The 19,371-nt window shown below is 35.1% G+C and overlaps 1 protein-coding gene across 1 annotated transcript in view; it reads left to right on the top strand.

Moving 5' to 3' along the window:
• LOC135198290 (uncharacterized) overlaps positions 1–19,371 on the top strand; it is a 220,918-nt gene that overhangs the window by 104,532 nt on the left and 97,015 nt on the right. The window contains exons 25-29 of the mRNA XM_064225864.1: positions 1,843–1,943; positions 2,460–2,649; positions 2,922–3,125; positions 4,884–15,544; positions 16,532–16,759. Of these exons, the coding sequence (XP_064081934.1) occupies positions 1,843–1,943; positions 2,460–2,649; positions 2,922–3,125; positions 4,884–15,544; positions 16,532–16,759 (11,384 nt within the window). The remainder of the gene's footprint in view (positions 1–1,842; positions 1,944–2,459; positions 2,650–2,921; positions 3,126–4,883; positions 15,545–16,531; positions 16,760–19,371) is intronic.

Raw genomic sequence — 19,371 nt, 5'->3', positions numbered from 1 at the left:
TGATAGTATTTTAAAGAAATACAATACATACTAATCTATCCATGTCACTTTTAATTAAGGTTAACTAAGGTTAACTCTCTCTCTCTCTCTTCTCTCTCTCGTCTCTCTCTCTCTCTCTCTCTTTTTTTGCCACACAAGATAATAATGTGTCATAGTGGTAACTCCCTCCCTCTCTTCGCTGGAAGCGTTATAAGTATTTTTTTGAGAGAACAGAGAGAGATAAACACTCTCTCTCCTCTCTCTCTCTCTCTCTCTCTCTCTCTCTCTCTCTCTCTTTTACCGAGATGAAAGATATTTATGGTACAGTAGTATGTAAATGTTTATTGATAATTTCAGTTATTTAATAATGATAATAATAATAATAAATAATAATAACAAACTTTATTTACAAAATTCATAATGGTCGTATTTTAAAGAGATGAAAATGACCTTTCCATTTCACTTGTAAGGATAATTCCTCTTTCTTACTGAGATGAGAGAATTTTTATGGTAGATGCACGTGTTTATTATATTTTCAAATAATAATAATAATATAATAGTAAAATAGTAGTAGTAAAACACGATGACTAATTTCAAAAGAAAATTCTTCCCTTCGTCTTTTTTTTCTGTCCCAGTGACACTCGGAGCTTAACAATGGTCAACGAATTTAATGGTTTTATTTTTAATTCTCTAATCTCTCTCTCTCTCTCTCCTCTCTCTCTCTCTCTCTCTCATCCCTCTCGCTCTCTCTTCTCTCTCTTCTCTTCTTCTCTCTCTCTCTCTCTCTTTTATTTTAATGAAAATATACAGCAATTTGTGTTGCACATGAAAAAGTAAATTAGTGATAATTTTAGAGATACGGCCCTAAGAAAAATTGCAAATTAGTGAAATTTTCCCTGTGGACATGTTTTCAAGAACGTCGTTCCGGCTTACGACGATTTTCGGGTTAAGAATGGAACCCCCGTCGTAACCTGGGGACTGCCTGTAATATATATATATTAGATAATATATATTTATATATATTATATATATATTATATATATATATATATATATATATATATATTTATATAGAATATTATATATATTATTTATTTATATATATATATATATAGTATATATAATATAATTTATATTAAAAATATATATAATATATATATATATATATATATATCTATATATATAGATAGATATATTATATAGATATATGATAGATATATATATTATATATATATATATATTCATTATATATAATTTATTTATATATATTTATATATATATATTATATATGATATATATATATTATTGATATTATATATATATATATGATATATATATAGAGATAATAAGATATATATAATTATATATATAATATCTATATACATATATATATATATTATGATATAGTAATATATATATATATACTATATATATATAAGATATAGATCATACTATATTATAATATATAGATATATATATATAATATATATATATAGATATATATATATATATATATATATATATATATACTATATATATAATGATATCATACGTATATATAATATCTATATCTAATATATAATAGTAATTATATCTCTAAGTAAATATAATAATATAATTATATATATATATATTATATATATATATACTATATATATATATATATATATATATATATATCATATATATATATATATATATGTATATATATAGTGTTTTTTGTCTAATATTTAGTAATGACAAGACCATTTGGATTTTAGTGCTCTTTACACTTCATTTAATGAATGACCCATATGAAACATTGTTTTCTTAGTGATATTCTCAAAAATATCACTTGCATCTTATCTGCCCTTCATAACGACAGGTATCTGCTGGGATGCTGAGCAATAGGATGTTCCAGTTGTACGAAGCTAACATCACAACTGGAAGTGATCCATTTTTTGCTACTTCCACAAATATCACAAGGTATGTATCCCTTCTCAGTACTGGAAGGCATCTGGCTTATATTTTTGCTGTTTTCTCCTTCAAGCTTTTAAGGAATTGGACTTGGTCGTTTTGTTGGAAATTCATATCCTGTCATTCTTGTGTTGATGCTGTACCAAGTGTTTTTAGACGTTCATTCTTTTTTTCTTCATAAACTACATTCCAGAGTAATAGTTTAGGAGATCATATTTAACTTGCATTTTATCAGTGATTTCAGATTGAAGAATCTTGGCAACATTTGATCATGAATGAAATGTCATTTACCGATGTTACTGTAAATAAAGTACTATTGCTGCCATATCCAGAAAATTACATTATCTGTATGCATAATACAAAGCAAGGATTTATGCTATCATATTTTTAGAAAATGTTCCGTTGTTCATATGGAGTTATTCTACAGTTTAATGCATGTATCGCGATATCAGATATCAACAAGAAGATGGCCTCATATTTCAAGAATTTAAACTGAGAAAATTGGCTTTATTCATTGTATTCCAGTGATCAGGAATTTAGCAGCTCCCTCACTCTTCTGGCAAGTGAACTGATGGTCGGTGGCAGGTATGGTCCGGCTGACTACGATGATTTTGATGGATCTGTTGACATCAGCGCCACCTTGCCTTCTGGGGATAATTATTCCACGAACATATCTCTGACTTACTCTTACGATGGCAGTCAGAGGAAGTTTGAGGTTAGCTTTGATTTCTGCTCATGAATGCTTAAATCATGAATACTTTTGAGTAGTAATGAGGTTTTTGCAGTGAGTTTATTTACTCATTTTATACTGTTCATTCCACATTTCAATGATTAATGAGTATGTATTTGTTTTAAGATTGTACAGCATTTATTATTTCTGACTGCTGCTGCTCATTTCATTCCTCATTTCCAGTGGAGAAAACTTTGTCACTCAAAAAATATCCAAAGAGTAAATAACTAGTAATACCATTTCCTGCCCCTTTCCAGATGTCATCAACTTACGGTGACGACGTCATAGCGGGTAATTTCTCAATTCTACATCAGAATGACTGGTTTTCAGACGACCTTACTGCTGCAAACTTCACCCTGAAGACGCCTTTTGCAGGGTTAACTCACGCTGGCTTTCACTTTGAGGCTCACGGTGACTCGGCAGTTCCTAGCTACGCCCTCTTGGAATGGGGAAGCCTGAAGGTAATTTTGAATATTATAATTATTTTGTAGTTTTCCCTTTATTGAATTCACTGTGCAGTTAGGTTATTGTGTGTTCAGAACACCTGTGGCTTTCCAGTCTCTTCCCTGCTGGCCAAAGTCTAGTAACAAATTTTGCTCTGTGGCAAGGGCAGAAAGTTGCAAGTCTAAAACTAGTGATACTGGCAACATATAGAAATTAAACAGACCTTCTTAAAATCAGTATGATATAATTCTTGACTAAGAATTCTCATACAGTATGCAGCATCCTTTTCCTCTTCTGCAATTGCATGTTACTATGTTTCTCTGTCTCTTGATCTTTTAAAAGCAAGTAAACAAACTGTATTTGTGAAACTTTGTGTTCATGTCTTTGGTAAGGTGTATTACCATAATATAAAGTCTTTTTCTTATTGTGCATGACAAAACTACTTAACGTGATCCCAATTTAGCTTCGAAAAGAAAAACTACTTCCACATATTCTAATAGACTCAAAAAAATTTTTGATGGGATATTACAGTGCAACTCAACTTTGAGCAAGGTCAAGAGTTCATCTGCACTTCCATAGTTTCATATTGAGAAAGAAGATGGAATTCTCATGATGGCATATTTCAATGCCTGGTCAGATTGTCCTCATTAAATTGATGAGGAGAAAGGGTCTTACATATTCTATTGAGCTTCAAACCTTGGTTGGCATTAGTTGATATATGGAAGTTACCATCAACATTCATCAGACCTATGTTACTACAAAGGCCATATGCCATGACTTTTTAATGTCTCAGTTCCATAATATTTTTCATAGTTTTTCCCAATGAAAACCTTGAAATGTGTATTAGGCATATTTCCGCTTAAATGAAATGAAATCAGTTTCTATACTTTGGTAATGTGTTATAGCTGTAGGGCAGAGTCAGCTTTTCCCAACTTTATTTAGAATTCCACCATTGAAGGACATTTTCATAGTTATATTCCATATATTTGATATTAAGTTTCTCAGCGGAAAACAAGAAATTTTGAGAGGGTAAAAATTTGGCAAGTCTTTACTATACACTAATCTCTCAGTGTGTAAGGGATTTTGTGTATCATTATTGCAGAACTAAAACCTTTACAAATTATGTTAAAAATTATAGTGTAGTTTATCTTTTTCTGGACATTCTTTAATCTGTAAAAGTGAGCTGAAACTGATATAGTCAGTGGCTCCACGACACCACTGTGTAGCTATCTCAAATGAAACGCTTGTTACACATACTTATTTGATAATGAATGTGTAGACATTCAGTAGAATTTTTTTGAGCTGCAGTGTGGAGAGAGAATTCTGTGTCCTTTTCTTATTCACGCTTCAGTACTATTTTTCTTAAATAAGCCACACTATCTAAATCAGTGATTGTCAGTTTTGTCCTTAACTTTTCATGAAGGTAATAGGCCGGTTAAAGCAAACCTTGAGTTATATTACTTGGAAATAGAAAGAACTGAAGTATTGCATTGTCAGACAAATAATAGCAGCATGAATACTCACAGGGAAATGACAATTCTCAGCCATTTGGATCATAGTATAGTTTATGTACAGTGCTATCTGTATATGAGAGACTTACAATACAATACTTTGCTGCTTTGCTTAGCAAAATCAGATCTTCTTTATAGTACTAAGTGAATTAAAGAAAAATTTGGTTTGTTTTATATACTTTTAGTTGTGTTAGTATTTATATTGGAATAGTTTTCAGAGATTTTATTATTACGTATGTTGTCTTATCCTTTTAAATGCCGCAGCTCCACGGAATGGTTCACAGCAACCTCCCAGAGAAATTTGAGATGACATTGCAATATAGTGATGGTGGGACATGTGACTCCAGCTTCAGCATTTATCACAACGCAGAAGACCAGCAATTCAATTCAGGATTTTCCTTTGCTCTCACACAAGAAATGACTCCCTGGGCTGCAGAAGTAAACACTTCTCTTAGAAATGATTACTACGAAGAGTCCCTGGGGTTAGAGCTACGTGCCCAGGCTCCAGTCTTAGAAAACCCTTTCAATGGAATGCTCTTATACAATCTAACGGAGTCAGCATTTGACTTTGGTATTGAAGTTGGTTTTGAAGAGAAAGTGATGCTGTCATTTACTGGTATGAAAAAGAGAGACAAGAAGATGAACAAATTTGTTGGAGCAATTGAAATGGATTCTCCATGGAATGAGCCTGTATTTGTGAACATCACAGGAAATTATGATTATGAAAATGTCAATGTTTTTGCAGACTTCAAGTCGTCATTGCCTGTAGTTGAATCTTTCACCATTGAGTCTGTTATTAATTTCATCTATCCAGGTGAAACTAAAGTGCACTTCCATCTCAATCATGATGAAGTTCAAACGTTGATGGCTTATCATCAAAAGATGACAAGTTATGGTTTCTTACATGATCTTGAGGGTTCTATAAACACATTCACAATTACTTATGACTTGAAAACTGAATGGGATTACTACCATAGACTTACAAATGCAGAAGGAAAGCTCTCTCTGCTTAATATCATGGATCACAATCTAGAAATTGGCCTTAATTTCAAGCAAGACTCAAGCATTTTCGTTTCACAAGTATCTGGATTATGGGATGATCAGGCATTCAAGTTTGGGTATACTTCTGATCATAAGCAACCATTCAATTGGTTGTATGATTTAGAGATTCTCATTCTGGGTTTTGATGACATGATTAAGGCTAACACGTCACTAAACGCTGTTGACTGGTCCTCACAGGTGGATTTCAAATTCCATTTCAACTCTCCTTGGACTGATGGTTATGTCATTAAATATAATGTTATGACAGTTGGTGACAAAGCTGACTATGAGCTTGATCTCATGCAAGAATCTTCATCTCTTTTCAAAGTAATGCTCAAAACCGACGGTCCCTTGGAAAGGGATAAGTCAGATCTCCATTTGAAAGTGACAGGAGCACTCTTAGAAGAAATGGAATTCATCTGGCAACATAATTTTATGTCTGGACATGTTGGATCTTTTGAGTTCTGGTATGGTCCTGATTTTTACATTCAGGGAAAGAGTCAGTGGGAATTAGATGATGAGTGGTTCAACCAAGATTTCATTTCATATCACCTTTCAGCTAACATTACTCTATCAGAGCCCAAATTTAATTCGGTTGTTATGCTGGATTTGAAGTCAGATTTTGAGGGAAATTTTTCTCTGCAGTTTAATGATTATTCTGCTCACTTAAAAAGTAACATTTTGAATGGTGTCGTATTCCAAGCAGAAGCAGCCATTCCAGATACAAAATACAAGGCTGAATTAACTTATGAAAAGGGGAAAAATATAATACCTGATATTTCATTTGGAGTTATGGTCAATGATGTCAGTCTTGTTAGTTTCAAAATTCAGTTCAATTCTGTGTATCCTCAGTTTGATGCTGTAGTTATGGCTGCATATTCCAATGAAGACAACAGTACTTTTTATAGTGGAAACCTTTTTTTAACTGCAACTCTAGATTATGACTATGGATTCAAAGGTGACGCAAAACTAACGAGTAATATAGAAGGTTTTGAAAATCACACTCTTAGCATCGACACTGATCTTAAAATAAAAGATAGTCACTTTGGGGGTTATTTTGTTGGCCATTTGCAGTTGAACGATGAAATGTATGATGTTGGTGGAAATGCCTCTTTGACCTTGGACTTTGATAAGAAGGTAATGTTTGAACTTGGAGTAAATTATAACATACCTTACTTAGGAGAAATATATAAATCAGACTTGGGTGTCTTTTTCACAGTAACAAAGGTTGAGAGTCGTCTACAAGCAACTGTTACATTTGGTGAGGCCTCGCCTCCATGGGCATTGTCGCTGCAATACAAATTCCGCAACAATAAATTGAGTGGTTACGTCACCCTTGGAGACGAAAGGAAATACACCATTCTCATTAAACTCGATAGCAAAATTCTTCACGTCAATATTGAAATTGTTGAAGCCGACGAATCCAGCTTCAAAGTTTTACAAGGTAATGTTAACTGGATCATCAGGCCAGCAAAACAGCAGATTAATATGAACATGAATTCTGATTTTCCCCCCATTAGTAAAATGACAGGCCAGCTCACCATCAGTCGCTTAGCAGGCACACTGAAAATGGCTGTTAATGAAGAGAAAGCAAATGTACAAGTGAGGCTCATTAAAGCAACAAAGGATCCTGGCAAACTCTATATTACCATAGACAGTAAGATATACATGCCAGTGTCATCAGTTATTGATTTAAGCTTTTCTCATCCTGAAGAAGGCTTCAAAATGGATTTAGCTGTTGACTGGAATGAGGAAAAGAGTTGGATAACTGCCAGTCTTCTTGCTGGCTTACCAGAATCATATCTGAGGTTCAGTACACCTTTTGAGTCTTTTGATAAGTTTAATTTCACTGTCAATGCAAGAGCAGACAAACATTACAACCTGACAGTTACACTGGATGTACCGCAGTTCTGCTTTGAATTGAATGGTATGTCTGAACTGGATTTTAAAAAGTTGTCCTTTGATACTAATGTGAATTTAGGATGCAGTGATTCAGAGAGATATAAATTCATCTTCAAGTATAGCACAGTCATTCCTGATGAACCCCTCAGTATTTTGATTAACCTGGATTTGAATGGATATAATGCATTTGAATTTGACTTGTCAGCTGAGTTGAAAGAAAGAGAATTAGATGCAAAAATTGAGAGCACGGTGATGGATGATTATAAATTAGGAACCACATTTTCAATTTCACGTAATGTTGCTGAACAGGGTGGTTTAGGGGTAACTCTGCGTGTTTATGACCCTCCCTCTAACAACACACATTTTCTCTTTGATGTGTCACTCTCAAAAAACAAAGCAGAGATGCAGTTTGAAATCCTTCAGGAGAATACATTAACAGCTAAAGCTATATATAAGTTATTACCTAATAAAGTTAATATTACTAGCAGTTACTCTCATATGATACTTGGTCATCCACTAAATATCCAGTTTTCGTCTGTTGGCAACATTGCAAAGGATGGCGGTATTCTGGAAATCCAGTTGGAAACAGATAAATCTTATAAGGTTGAATCTTCAACGGGATATAACTTGAAGGGAGGCCTTGGAGCTGCAACTTTTAACCTGACAACCCCCACTGGCAATGTTACACTGAAAGGAGTCCATGAGATCAAGGAAAACTCAAGATCTATCACAATAGACATGACATCAAGCCTACACAGCTTTCAGGACTACCATTATGAGCTGGTATATAAGAAAGAGGGATCAGAAAGCATCAAGTTCATTAGTGTTCAAGATGAGAGTAAATTTGAGGTTCAGGGAGAAATATCCAAATTCCAGAACACTATGACTCTGAACTTATTCTTTGATACTCCTTACCAGAGTTTCAAAACTTTTAATCTTACTTTTACCTATCCTAAATCAATTCGATTAGTAAACAATTACAAGCTGTATTTAAACATTTTGTCAAATGAAGATTTGTACACGTTCGGTGTTGACCAGGAACATGACAATGCCTGGAAGATGTATAATTTAAAGATAAACATTTTTGCACCTTATGATGCCGTTAGGAATGTAACGCTTAATTTTGATTATGACTTGGAAGGTCGAGTTTCTCTTGGTCTTGAAAGTCGTAGAGGCCGCCTTGGCATTGACGTGATTTGGAGGCAAGGAAAATCACATACAAATGGGAGGATAAAGACAGACCTCTCTTATTTCAGTCAAGGAGAATATATCTTAGATGCTGAAATAGCACATCGCATGTCTGATTCACAAGGATTCAAATTAATTCGTCAGAAATCTAATCTAGACTTTGAGTTACGAGCTGTGATGGGTGAAGAGTATAAAACTGGACTGTTAGGACTAACAATTGCTGATTTAAATTCAAGGAAGGAAAACACAACCTATTCACTGCGATATGCTTACGATGGTACACTTAATGTAAGAGGTCAATTTGAGGATCATGTGGTATTGTTAACTCTAGAAACTTTTGGTTATCCTCACTCGTTTTTGGCCGGGAAGTTTTTAATCAATACAAGCTTTAAAAATTATGAATCTTATGAAGGTACATGGAGCATAGGTCAGCAAGGCAGTGCTTATAAAGCAGAAATGCAAATTGATGTGAATGAAGAAGGACTTATCATATTTGATGCTACTCTGGACACGCAGGCGCATTCTGTAGCAACGCCTTGGGACAGTGTGAAACTAGACATCCTGTTTGAATCTCCTTTTACTCTTTCTCATCACTTCCATGCTGAGTATCAGGTAAGGATTCTCACCTTCACTGCCTCTTATAAGCATGGGATTGACACTTTTCATTTTAATGTGGTTGCCAATATTCATTCTCCTTATAGTACAGTGAATATCATTGGTAAATTACCAGTTTATGGCTTTTCTTCATTTGACGTGAGACTGGGATACACATTTGCTGAACAGAGCTCTGTCAGTCTGATGGTATCTATAGAAGAGACAACCTTTGATTTCACCTTTGTGTTGTCATCAGCAAGATTTGATGGGTCATTTAAGGCATCTTTAGTTTCTCCTTTCATCAATCCACTGGGGCTAAGTGTAACTTGGTCAAAGTCAATCTCTGCCATATTTTTTGAAATTGGCTCATATTATGGTTCCATGAAAGGTAGTGGAAAAATTAGTTTAAAATATTCAGAAACTTTTGCTGATTTTGAAGCTGAAATTATTCCAAGAATATTTGAATATTTCACCCAACTTCGAACACCCTCCAGAATATTTGCAAGTATGAAATATGATATATCTGATTCATCGAAGATGTATGGTTCTGTGGTTATGACAGTGGATGAACACATTATTGAAGGTAAAGCTGACCTTTCAATGAGAAAGGAAAAGATCTCCTTGAACGCTGCTGGATTGGCAGAAATCTTTGGAATGGCTGGAAATGTTACCCTTGAAGCCAAGACAAGTAAAGATGCTTTTGAAATTAAATTCATTGGAAAAGTGACTGGGTTGAAGCCCTTTAACATTCAGATAATAAGAAATGCTTTTCAATTCCAACTCCTTTGGGATTATGATTCTACGCCTGTACTTGATGCAGCAGTAAGCTATGATAACACCAACATTATGTTCTACTGGGATAAATACACTCATTTTAACATCACTGGTTACAAGAAAAACTTGAAGAAAGGAACTGAAGTAGGCCTTGACTTTGTTAATCATAAAATGCAAACAATAGCTTTACAGGCATGGTATGTAGAAGCCAAAGGAAATAGATTCAGTATTGCAGTCAACAGTTCATGGACAGATCCATTTGTGTTGCGTGCAGCTTACCAAGGCAATAAGATCAACCTTAAGACGAAGTATGGTGAAAAGGAGTACAGCCTCACCACGAAATATGTGTATCGTCCAGCAGAAATGAAGGCAACTGTAGATGTGCAGTTGGACAGTACAGAAGATCCTGAGAACCCTTTGGTTATAAATGCTTTTTATGATCTTAAAGAATTTTATGTTGGAGATATGAAAGTCATGAAAAATCTGTCATATATATCCTTTACATGGGGTGAGAAAACAGATATTTTGATACAAGGACTAAGGAATCCTAAGCACGTTGACCTGATAATGAGTGCAAACACGCAGCTGAAATATTTACCAAAACTGAGCATAGGAATTAAGTGGGAAGTTTTTAACAATAATAAACACTTCCTCCTTGATTTTGCCAGCTACATTGAATGGTCTAAGAAGATTAGCCTTGAAGGCTTAACAAAAATCTCTAAGGATTTACGAGTAGTTGATGTAAAATGGACTTTTAACACTCCTCTTGCTTCATTAAGAGAACTTACTGTTGGTGTTAAGTGGAATGAAGGGCATGCAGAGTCTCTGCTGTCCTATAATAATAAAATGTGGAAACTTGAACTTAACTATGAAACTAATCCCCTTTCCAGTAATGTATCCCTCCAAACTCCCATAATTGGCTTTGAAAAGATTGTTTTGACATTCTCTGTTGCCCTTGAACAAAATATTGAAATAAATGCAGATTTATCATGGCCAGAATCTAATACTATAGGGCTTGCAATCAAAATTCAGAGGGGAAAGGTTGAAGTTGGTCTGATAACGCCTTGGTCGCCTATCAAAAAAGTTTCTTTCGTAGCATCAGTTAAAACTGAGAGTGAAGAAAAATTAGCTTCAGCCACACTGCAGTGGGATCAAAGAAGAGCTGAGGTCTCCATAGGCCTCTCTCCTACAAGGTATGAATTTGCTTGTAAATACTTTGTGGAAGCTGAGGAGTCTGGTGTCATCGCAGCTGCGTTTATCAGAGAAAACCAGAAAACTGTTTTTGAATTTGGAGTGAAAACCCCATACGATACCTGGAAGAACTTTAATGTTATATTTAGTTTTAGCAGAGCTGGTTGTACACTAAAAATTAATATAAATGGCACTGAAAGTACAGCTAAAGTCATACTCGGTGCGGAAAAGATCATCTTCAAGGGTGAAACCCCATATTTAGGAAACTTATCCACATCACTGGAAGCTGACACTAACTTCAGGAAAATGTCTGCATATGCTACCTTTGCATCTCCTGAGAGCAGTGCTCCATACAATGCAACTCTCATGTATGAATTAACATATCCATTTTTGTTTAAATCAGTGTTTGAGGTCAAATCAGAAGAAGAAACATTGGCATCCGTGGTCATTGACATGGAAGAGGATTTAACTGTAACTCTTAATATCTTGCAGAACTCCCTTGAGATGAAACTGTTGTTTCCAAGTCCAAATGAAAAGAGTTTACATGTTCATTTTGAATCAGATGACTTGGAATTAGAATCTTTGACGTTGGACCTCAATACAAAGTTGGGGACATATTTTGAGTTCCTCAATGTCACTGGTGTTCTGGCATTTAAACTCAAAGACCAGTTTCTTTCACGGCATGAACTGAATATACATTCCATCCATAGTCAATTATACATCTTAACAAATGTTGAATTATTCAGTGCTTACTTCTCTGATCCATATGAATTAATATTGAAAATACCAGTTTTTAATTTCTTTGAATTGGAAGGTCAGTTTGAGATATCTTTAAAAGAAGGCAGTAAACTACTGTACAGGCTGCTGTATGAGACAGATCTGAAAAACAGATTCGTATCTGAAAGACACCTTTTGATTGCTACATCAGAATGGGAATCTCATCTCAGGTTTCTGTTGGCAAGCGGCTCACTTACCTTGTCTTTCTCTTACCCAAAACCTGCAGTTGAGCACAAGTTCCTCTTAACATGGACTGATGATCTAAGTCTTGAAAGATTCAACCTAGGAGCCCAGTTGATATCTCCTGTCCTGGAAACTGGTGAATACAAGTTTGACTTAAAGTTCAGCCTTAGAGGATTTATCCACTTGAAACTGGAAAGTGAGTTAACCTTAGGGACAACTAAGACTTCCCTCAACAGCCAACTCAGTTACAATGAAAGGCAACGTGAAGTGAGATTTGAAATTCAGCTGATGTCACATTTCGTTGGTGATCATTCTTTTGAGTTTGATGTTGACTGGAAAAACAATATTCTGGCAACAGGCAAACTTGCTTTGCAAGAAGTGGAACATACTTTCAGACTAACAGCAGATGTTGAGAACTACAATGTCATGTTACTTGTAAAGTCTCCACTCATTTCTGAGGAGGAGGTGGTTATTACTGGGAAGTTAGATAGAGACAGACACGAATCATATAGATTAGAAGGAAAATACTCATCAAAAAACAATTATTATACTTTAGATGGATATTTTCAGTATTTTGACAGTGGCAACTTTGCATTATCAGCTAACTTTACTCACAACGAAGAACATATCTTTGGAATCTCAGCCTCATTTTCCCATAATAAACAAACAATTAATTATTATATTGAAATAGAAAGCATAAATTCCAAACTGAATACAAAATTCAAGCTTCTTTACAATGAATTTGAACTAAGGAATCTTGAATTTGATTTTCATAGTGCTTTCTTAGAGGTCAGGACTTCTCTGCTTATTCAGAGTAGTAATTATTGGACAGATTTCCAAACCATACAGTTTTCCTTTAATGACTATTTCTTCAATTTTGAGTCAACACTAAAAGGTGAAACTGGATATATAGCTTGGGATGTTGGTTATAGATTTAAAATTATTAGATTCAATGCTGACTATGATGACTTTGGAAGAGGAGCAAGGCTCCGTATTTCAACGCCTTATGATGAGTTGCAGAATCTTGAGCTCAAGTATCTCTTAAAAAGGAACAATATTGTTCTTCTGTTTAGCCTTTATACACATGATGAAACAATAGAATTCAGTTTCAGCCTGGCTGATGATGAGTGGATGGGTAAAGCAATTACAGCACACCTTATAACGCCATTTGAAGGGTACGAGGTATTTAAGTTGCAGACACCTTCAATACAGAGGGTTCACGGCTTTTCTTTTATGGCAGTGATTGAATACCCTACAGGGAAAATAGGAATTGAACTTTTGAATAAATTATTTGGTTGGAATGATTGTGATATGAGGCTGATTTTATGGCTGCCCGCTGAAGAATATGAAATGATTTCACTACAGCTTGCCCTCGGTGGTGGCAAATTTGTAACTGAAGCAAGAGTGGGTAAATTTGGCTTTACACTTTCTGCACATTTTGACTCTGATCAGGATCCAGTTGGGATAATCTTACTTAGGTTGAATGAATATATGTTAAGAACGAAAATCAGGGGTTGGGGGCCAGGCCATCTGGTCAGAGGAAAAATACAAACTGATATACAGCTACAAGAGCTGAGTGGAGATTTAAACTCTCTAGAATTAGAATTCAGTCTTGTGTACTGGGAACGCATATACATCCGTATCAAGAATAACTTAGAAGAATTTCTCATCTTACATTTTGGATGGAATTCTCACAAAGTCTTTACAGTTATGACCCCAACGTATTGGCCTGGTTATGTGCATGTTAACTTAGAAACAAGCGATGATCTCGATGACTATAAGTTAGAATTAGGAATACCTGCTAGTGCTAGTGATACATCTGAAGGTGCACCTCCATGGGCTTTTTATGGACTGCAAGCACATCAAGAAATTTTGAGTGGGGGTCGCCACATGATGATATCTGGTAAGGCCCTTGGGGGTCAGTTTGCCCTAGGTGGGACTCTGTCGGTGGATTCGCTTCACCTGAACAACAGTCTGGTGTTTGAACTCAATAGAAAGAAACTTGGTTTTGATATCCTCTTCCAAAAGCAACCTGGTTTCTTTACAAATGCTTATGTTAAAGACATATCTGTCATATTTCCTAACCAGACAGTGCACTGGAACACCTCGATTGAATGCAGGACAAAGAAATTCGATTTCACTTCTAGGTTTACCTGGAATGAGCATGACTCGGAGATGCCACCAATTGCCCTCAGAGTCATTTATGATGATGATTCATTATTTGATGAGGATAGGCATGTGCTGACTGCGGTGTTTGATCACCCAGAAAATGAATTTATTACATTTAATGGAAACCTTACCAGACTGTATGACACACCTCTGATTGGACTGGGTGAACTGATCGATGGAAATGCACCTGACAGGAGCATCGTGATGATGTTTAATCTTGACCCAGTGACAGAGTTGGGAGAACAGAATCTACGGGTGAATATTTCACAGCCATTTTCTAACTTTTCATTAACATTAGAAGCTATGGTTATGGATTCCATTTTAAGTGATGCAGAGTATTCCTTGAAATACTGGAGCCTTTCAAAGGATAGTCTTCAGGAAGTATTGGTATCAACGTCTTCCAATGTCAGTGATAATCACTTCAATTTCCTGTTAGATATATATGCTCCTGAGAGTGACTGGGGATACAACTATGAGGCCATTGGTTACATTCAGGATTCTGCAGCATCATTTTCTCTTCAAGGATCGTCAAAAGAATTTAGCGATTTTTGGGTGTTTGGAACTACAGTCAATAAGTATTTCCCCGAACTAGAAATGAGAATGCAGATTGGGCAGGAAGAGATGGAGCCTTTCGAGACAGGGCGCCTGAGAGTTGGGTTACACAACCCACTGGAAATGGGAGTCATCTTAGACCATCAGAGATTTGGTGTGTGGGAGCAAGATGCCCGTCTTGGCTTGAATTTGAAAACTCAGTGTATTCTTCAGTTGCTCTTTGAGTTCGACCCTTCCTTGGACTACATGGATGATAATTTCGTAGCTCGACTATCCTCCCCAGCTGATCAGATTTGGGATTCCTGGTTGCGTGATGTGAACTCGACTGTTTCATCTGCAACAAGCTGGATTACTGAAGAAATTCCACTCGTCAAAGAGGCATTCATAAACCAGGAGACCTTTGATGCAATCTGGGTTAGAGAAGAAAGTAACATTGAGTATTTAGTAGTTGAATTCAACACAGCCATATCAGATATTCAGGAGGATATCATTTACATCTGGACCGATATTCTACTACCAGCCTGGGATGCCACTTACAACTTTGCTATTGAAATGTAAGTATCTCTCTCTCTCTCTCTCTCTCTCTCTCTCTCTCTCTCTCTCTCTCTCTCTCTCTCTCTCTCTCATCCCTCTCTCTCTCTCTCTCTCTCAAATAGAATACGTACACAGTTTCCAGTGTTACCACTGAAAGATTCACCAGGTTCATTTCAGTATATTTTGAATGTTATCAAATTTACACTGAAAATTATGCATGGATTTACTCAGAAAGTTGGGGAAAGAAAACAACAGAATGAAACCAGACCTCCAACTAAAAAAAAAAAAATAAAAAAAATAAATAAATAAATTAACTATTCCCAGAAAAAATTGATTGTTTACTAATGGGTATTTTTCTATATGCAGTTATAATTTTTAAGAATTTTTGTTGATGATCAAAGCTGTTACTAGGGAAAGGCATCTCTCTAGAATAGAATTTTTAGTTGTTGGACACTACATGATTGTTTTGAAAATTGGCCCAAAAAGGGTAACCATATTTATATACATATGTGCATGACAATTAAATGGGTTCTTCCACCATAAGACAATTTATAATTATGTTACTCAAAGGCCCTGCAGGGCATTTGGCTTTCATTCTTCAGGGTTCCGTTCTTAGAACTGAATGTAACAGTAAAAAAAAAGTATTTTGTTTTCAGTTTTAAATGGGCAAAGATTTTTGTATTTTCAGCTTACTCTCTGGGAACACTCTCTCAATTAGTACTCATTTTCATTTCCTCTCTATTTCTCAGTATTTGATTCACAACTCTAGTTGAAACACATTCAGGGTAAATGCTTTAAAATATCATTTAATATCTTCTCTTGCAATAGCAAATATGTACAAAGATCACATTCAGGTAATTTGAATTTCTATTCTCTTTTTTTATTCTTAGTTTTGATAGGACGAAATATTTCAGTGACTTACAAATGCCAAATATTTTAATGATATACTGTCATTTCTTGAATGAATTCCATCACTCAATTCTTTCACTTTTCTCTTAAATCTGCAGGTATACATTGGTCCTGCAATACTACGAAATTATCGTGACATATTTGAGTGAGCTCTTCAGCGGAGTGACGACATGGCTCTCTGAAGTATGGGCGGTCGTTGAAAGCTACCTCTGGACTGCCTTTGAAGCTGTTTATGGATGGCTGTCCCAACTGATGCTTGATTTGTGGAACAAGATTTTGGAAAAGTATAACTCGGTCGTGGACTATCTAGTAACTCTGTGGAACACGTAAGATTATATTTTCTTTTTATACATTTGAATAGTCTCCCAGACTAAAGTTAGTTTTGAAGTAGTGACTTCATAATTTACATTTTTGTGGGGGGCAGGGGTGGTTTCATATCTAAGACAGTGTAGAGGATCTCCTACAAGAGTGGGACAGAGCAAATTCGTGATTATAGAATTTCTGATTAATTTCTTTAGATGAATGGAAAAAGAAATAAGATATTGTGTGTGTTTTGGCACAATTTTACTGCAAGAAGTTACATATAAATTATATTCATAAATGTTTAAATGTTTGCATAAGGCTTTTAACTTTGAAAAAGCTTGTCACTGCTTATATAAATGGAAAAATAGTATTTATGTGGGTACATTTGGTTTTTGTATCTAAATTATGAGAATACAATTGAAAATTGTATCACACGTTGCTGACATTGGGAATCTTCTTAGAAAGTTGTTTACATTAAAAGCTTAGTTCGTTCTTTGCGCATTGCCATATGATGAATGTGTTTAGTGTGTGCACAGAAATATATATATATATATATATATATATATATATATATATATATATATATATATATATATATATATATATATATATATGTATACATATGTCACATACATACATACACATACAGTGGACCCCCGGTATTCACGATCTCCGGATTCGCAGACTTACGCATTCACAGATTTCGAACATTTCCCCCCATTATTTGCGGAAAATTCGCCTATTTGCAATATTTTTCTATGAGGAATATCCACAAAACCCTGTTTTTTTATAATCAATTTCATCATAAAAATACACTTTTTGTGATAAAACTTAAAAAAACCAGGTATACGTACAAATTTTTAGTGTTTTTTTTTTTAGTTTTAACCAACAAAATAGGAGGTTTAAAACAATTTTATTGACATTTTTATAGAGGTTCTAACTATTCGTGAGGGGGTCTGTTACGCAACCCCAGGTGAATACGGGGGGAACACTGTATTATATATACATTGGACCCACTGTTTTCACAGGGGAAGTGTACCAGACACCCCCCGTGTATGGCTAGAATCCGCAAAAATGTGCAACCTCTATAAATATAAAAACACTTATACTGTCTATTTTGTGGATACAAACTAAAAAAAAAACACTTAAAATGCTTATACCTGGTCTTTTTAGATAGTATGGTCACAAAAAGTTCATTTAATCATGAAATTAATATAAAAGTAAAGTAATTTGTGGAAATTTCTCATATAAAGATACTGCCAATACACAAATTTACTGCAAATAATGGGTAGATATGGTCCATAGAGAAATCGTGAATATGTAAGTCCGCAAATGTCGAGAATGCGAATACCGGAGGATCTACTGTATACTATACGTATATGCATGTATTTATGTATGTATGTACGTATATATATTTACAGGGTGTAACACAAGTTTATGCAAATATTTAGAGAAATGAAAGAAAAGTTCATTCTGAGCAGAAAATGTTCTATAGCCATATGCATTTTAAAGCTTCGTTTATTGGTGAGGTGAATTTTTAAAACAATTGGTTTTACTTAACGTTGCCCTCATCCAACTTGGCATAAACGATGTCTGGGTAGTCAGAGAGAAGGGGGTTGGAGGGGTGAGGTTGATGAAGTGCATCAGGCAACTGGATTGCTAGTCAATTAATTATGAGTTTTTTCTCGCAGTTTTTTAGAAATTTAACATTACAGTCCCTTCAATTAGTAAATCGCCCACAAACAGACTTCACTGTAAACAAATTTTAATGGTTAACTATACATATCAAGAAAGTAGTGTAAATGTCAGTTGTTGAATTAGGAGGCAGGACTAGGCCTATGCTGAATGAGTGATAATGACAGTAGTCATGATGATGAAGGGATGCAGGTAGGGAGGTTACTGCACTTTGAACAACATCAGCTTTTTCACCTCTTTCGATGACTGCATGAATGAATATACGCACTACCTTTTTTAGGAATTACTGAAAAAGTGAATTTTCCATAATGTTCCCATTCTTTTTCATCTGACAGAGATGAAAGCATTTTCCTAAGTGTGTTTTTCCCTTCAAATGGTGATGATGAATACTTTTGATGGAGAACGAGAGTTTTTGGCAAATGCATTTTAAATCTTTGATAGGTGTTTAATGAGTAGGTCCATCTTTGATGGAGAGAAGATTCCATTCTGCTTGCTTTTCTTTCCTTTAATGGATTCCAGTGAAAACAGGCAGTCCCCGGGTTACGACGGGTTCGGCTTATGACGTTCCGAGGTTAAGGAGCTTTTCAATTATATTCATCAGAAATTATTTCCAGGGTAACGACGCCTACAATGCTCATCTGGCAGAAGAAATGTGACATAAAAAATGCAAAATAATCAATATTTGAAGGTCTTTTTGATGAAAAATGCAATAAGAATGCAGTTTACATAGTTTTCAATGCACCTAAAGCATTAAAAGTAAGGTTTTCTTAGTATTTTTTTATGATGTTCCAGCTTACGACGATTTTTGGGTTACAATGCATCTCAAGAATGGAACCCCCGTCGTAACCCGGGGACTGCCTGTACCATTGACAGAGAGGGAGAAGGTTTCCATGATACTTGCATTTTTCCCCTTTGTTCATTACCTAAAGAATACAGTAGT

This window comes from Macrobrachium nipponense, chromosome 23 (assembly GCF_015104395.2).
Source record: "Macrobrachium nipponense isolate FS-2020 chromosome 23, ASM1510439v2, whole genome shotgun sequence".
Lineage (NCBI taxonomy): Eukaryota > Metazoa > Arthropoda > Malacostraca > Decapoda > Palaemonidae > Macrobrachium > Macrobrachium nipponense.
Note: the sequence above shows the minus strand (reverse complement) of the source record. Positions and strands in the feature narration are given on the sequence as shown.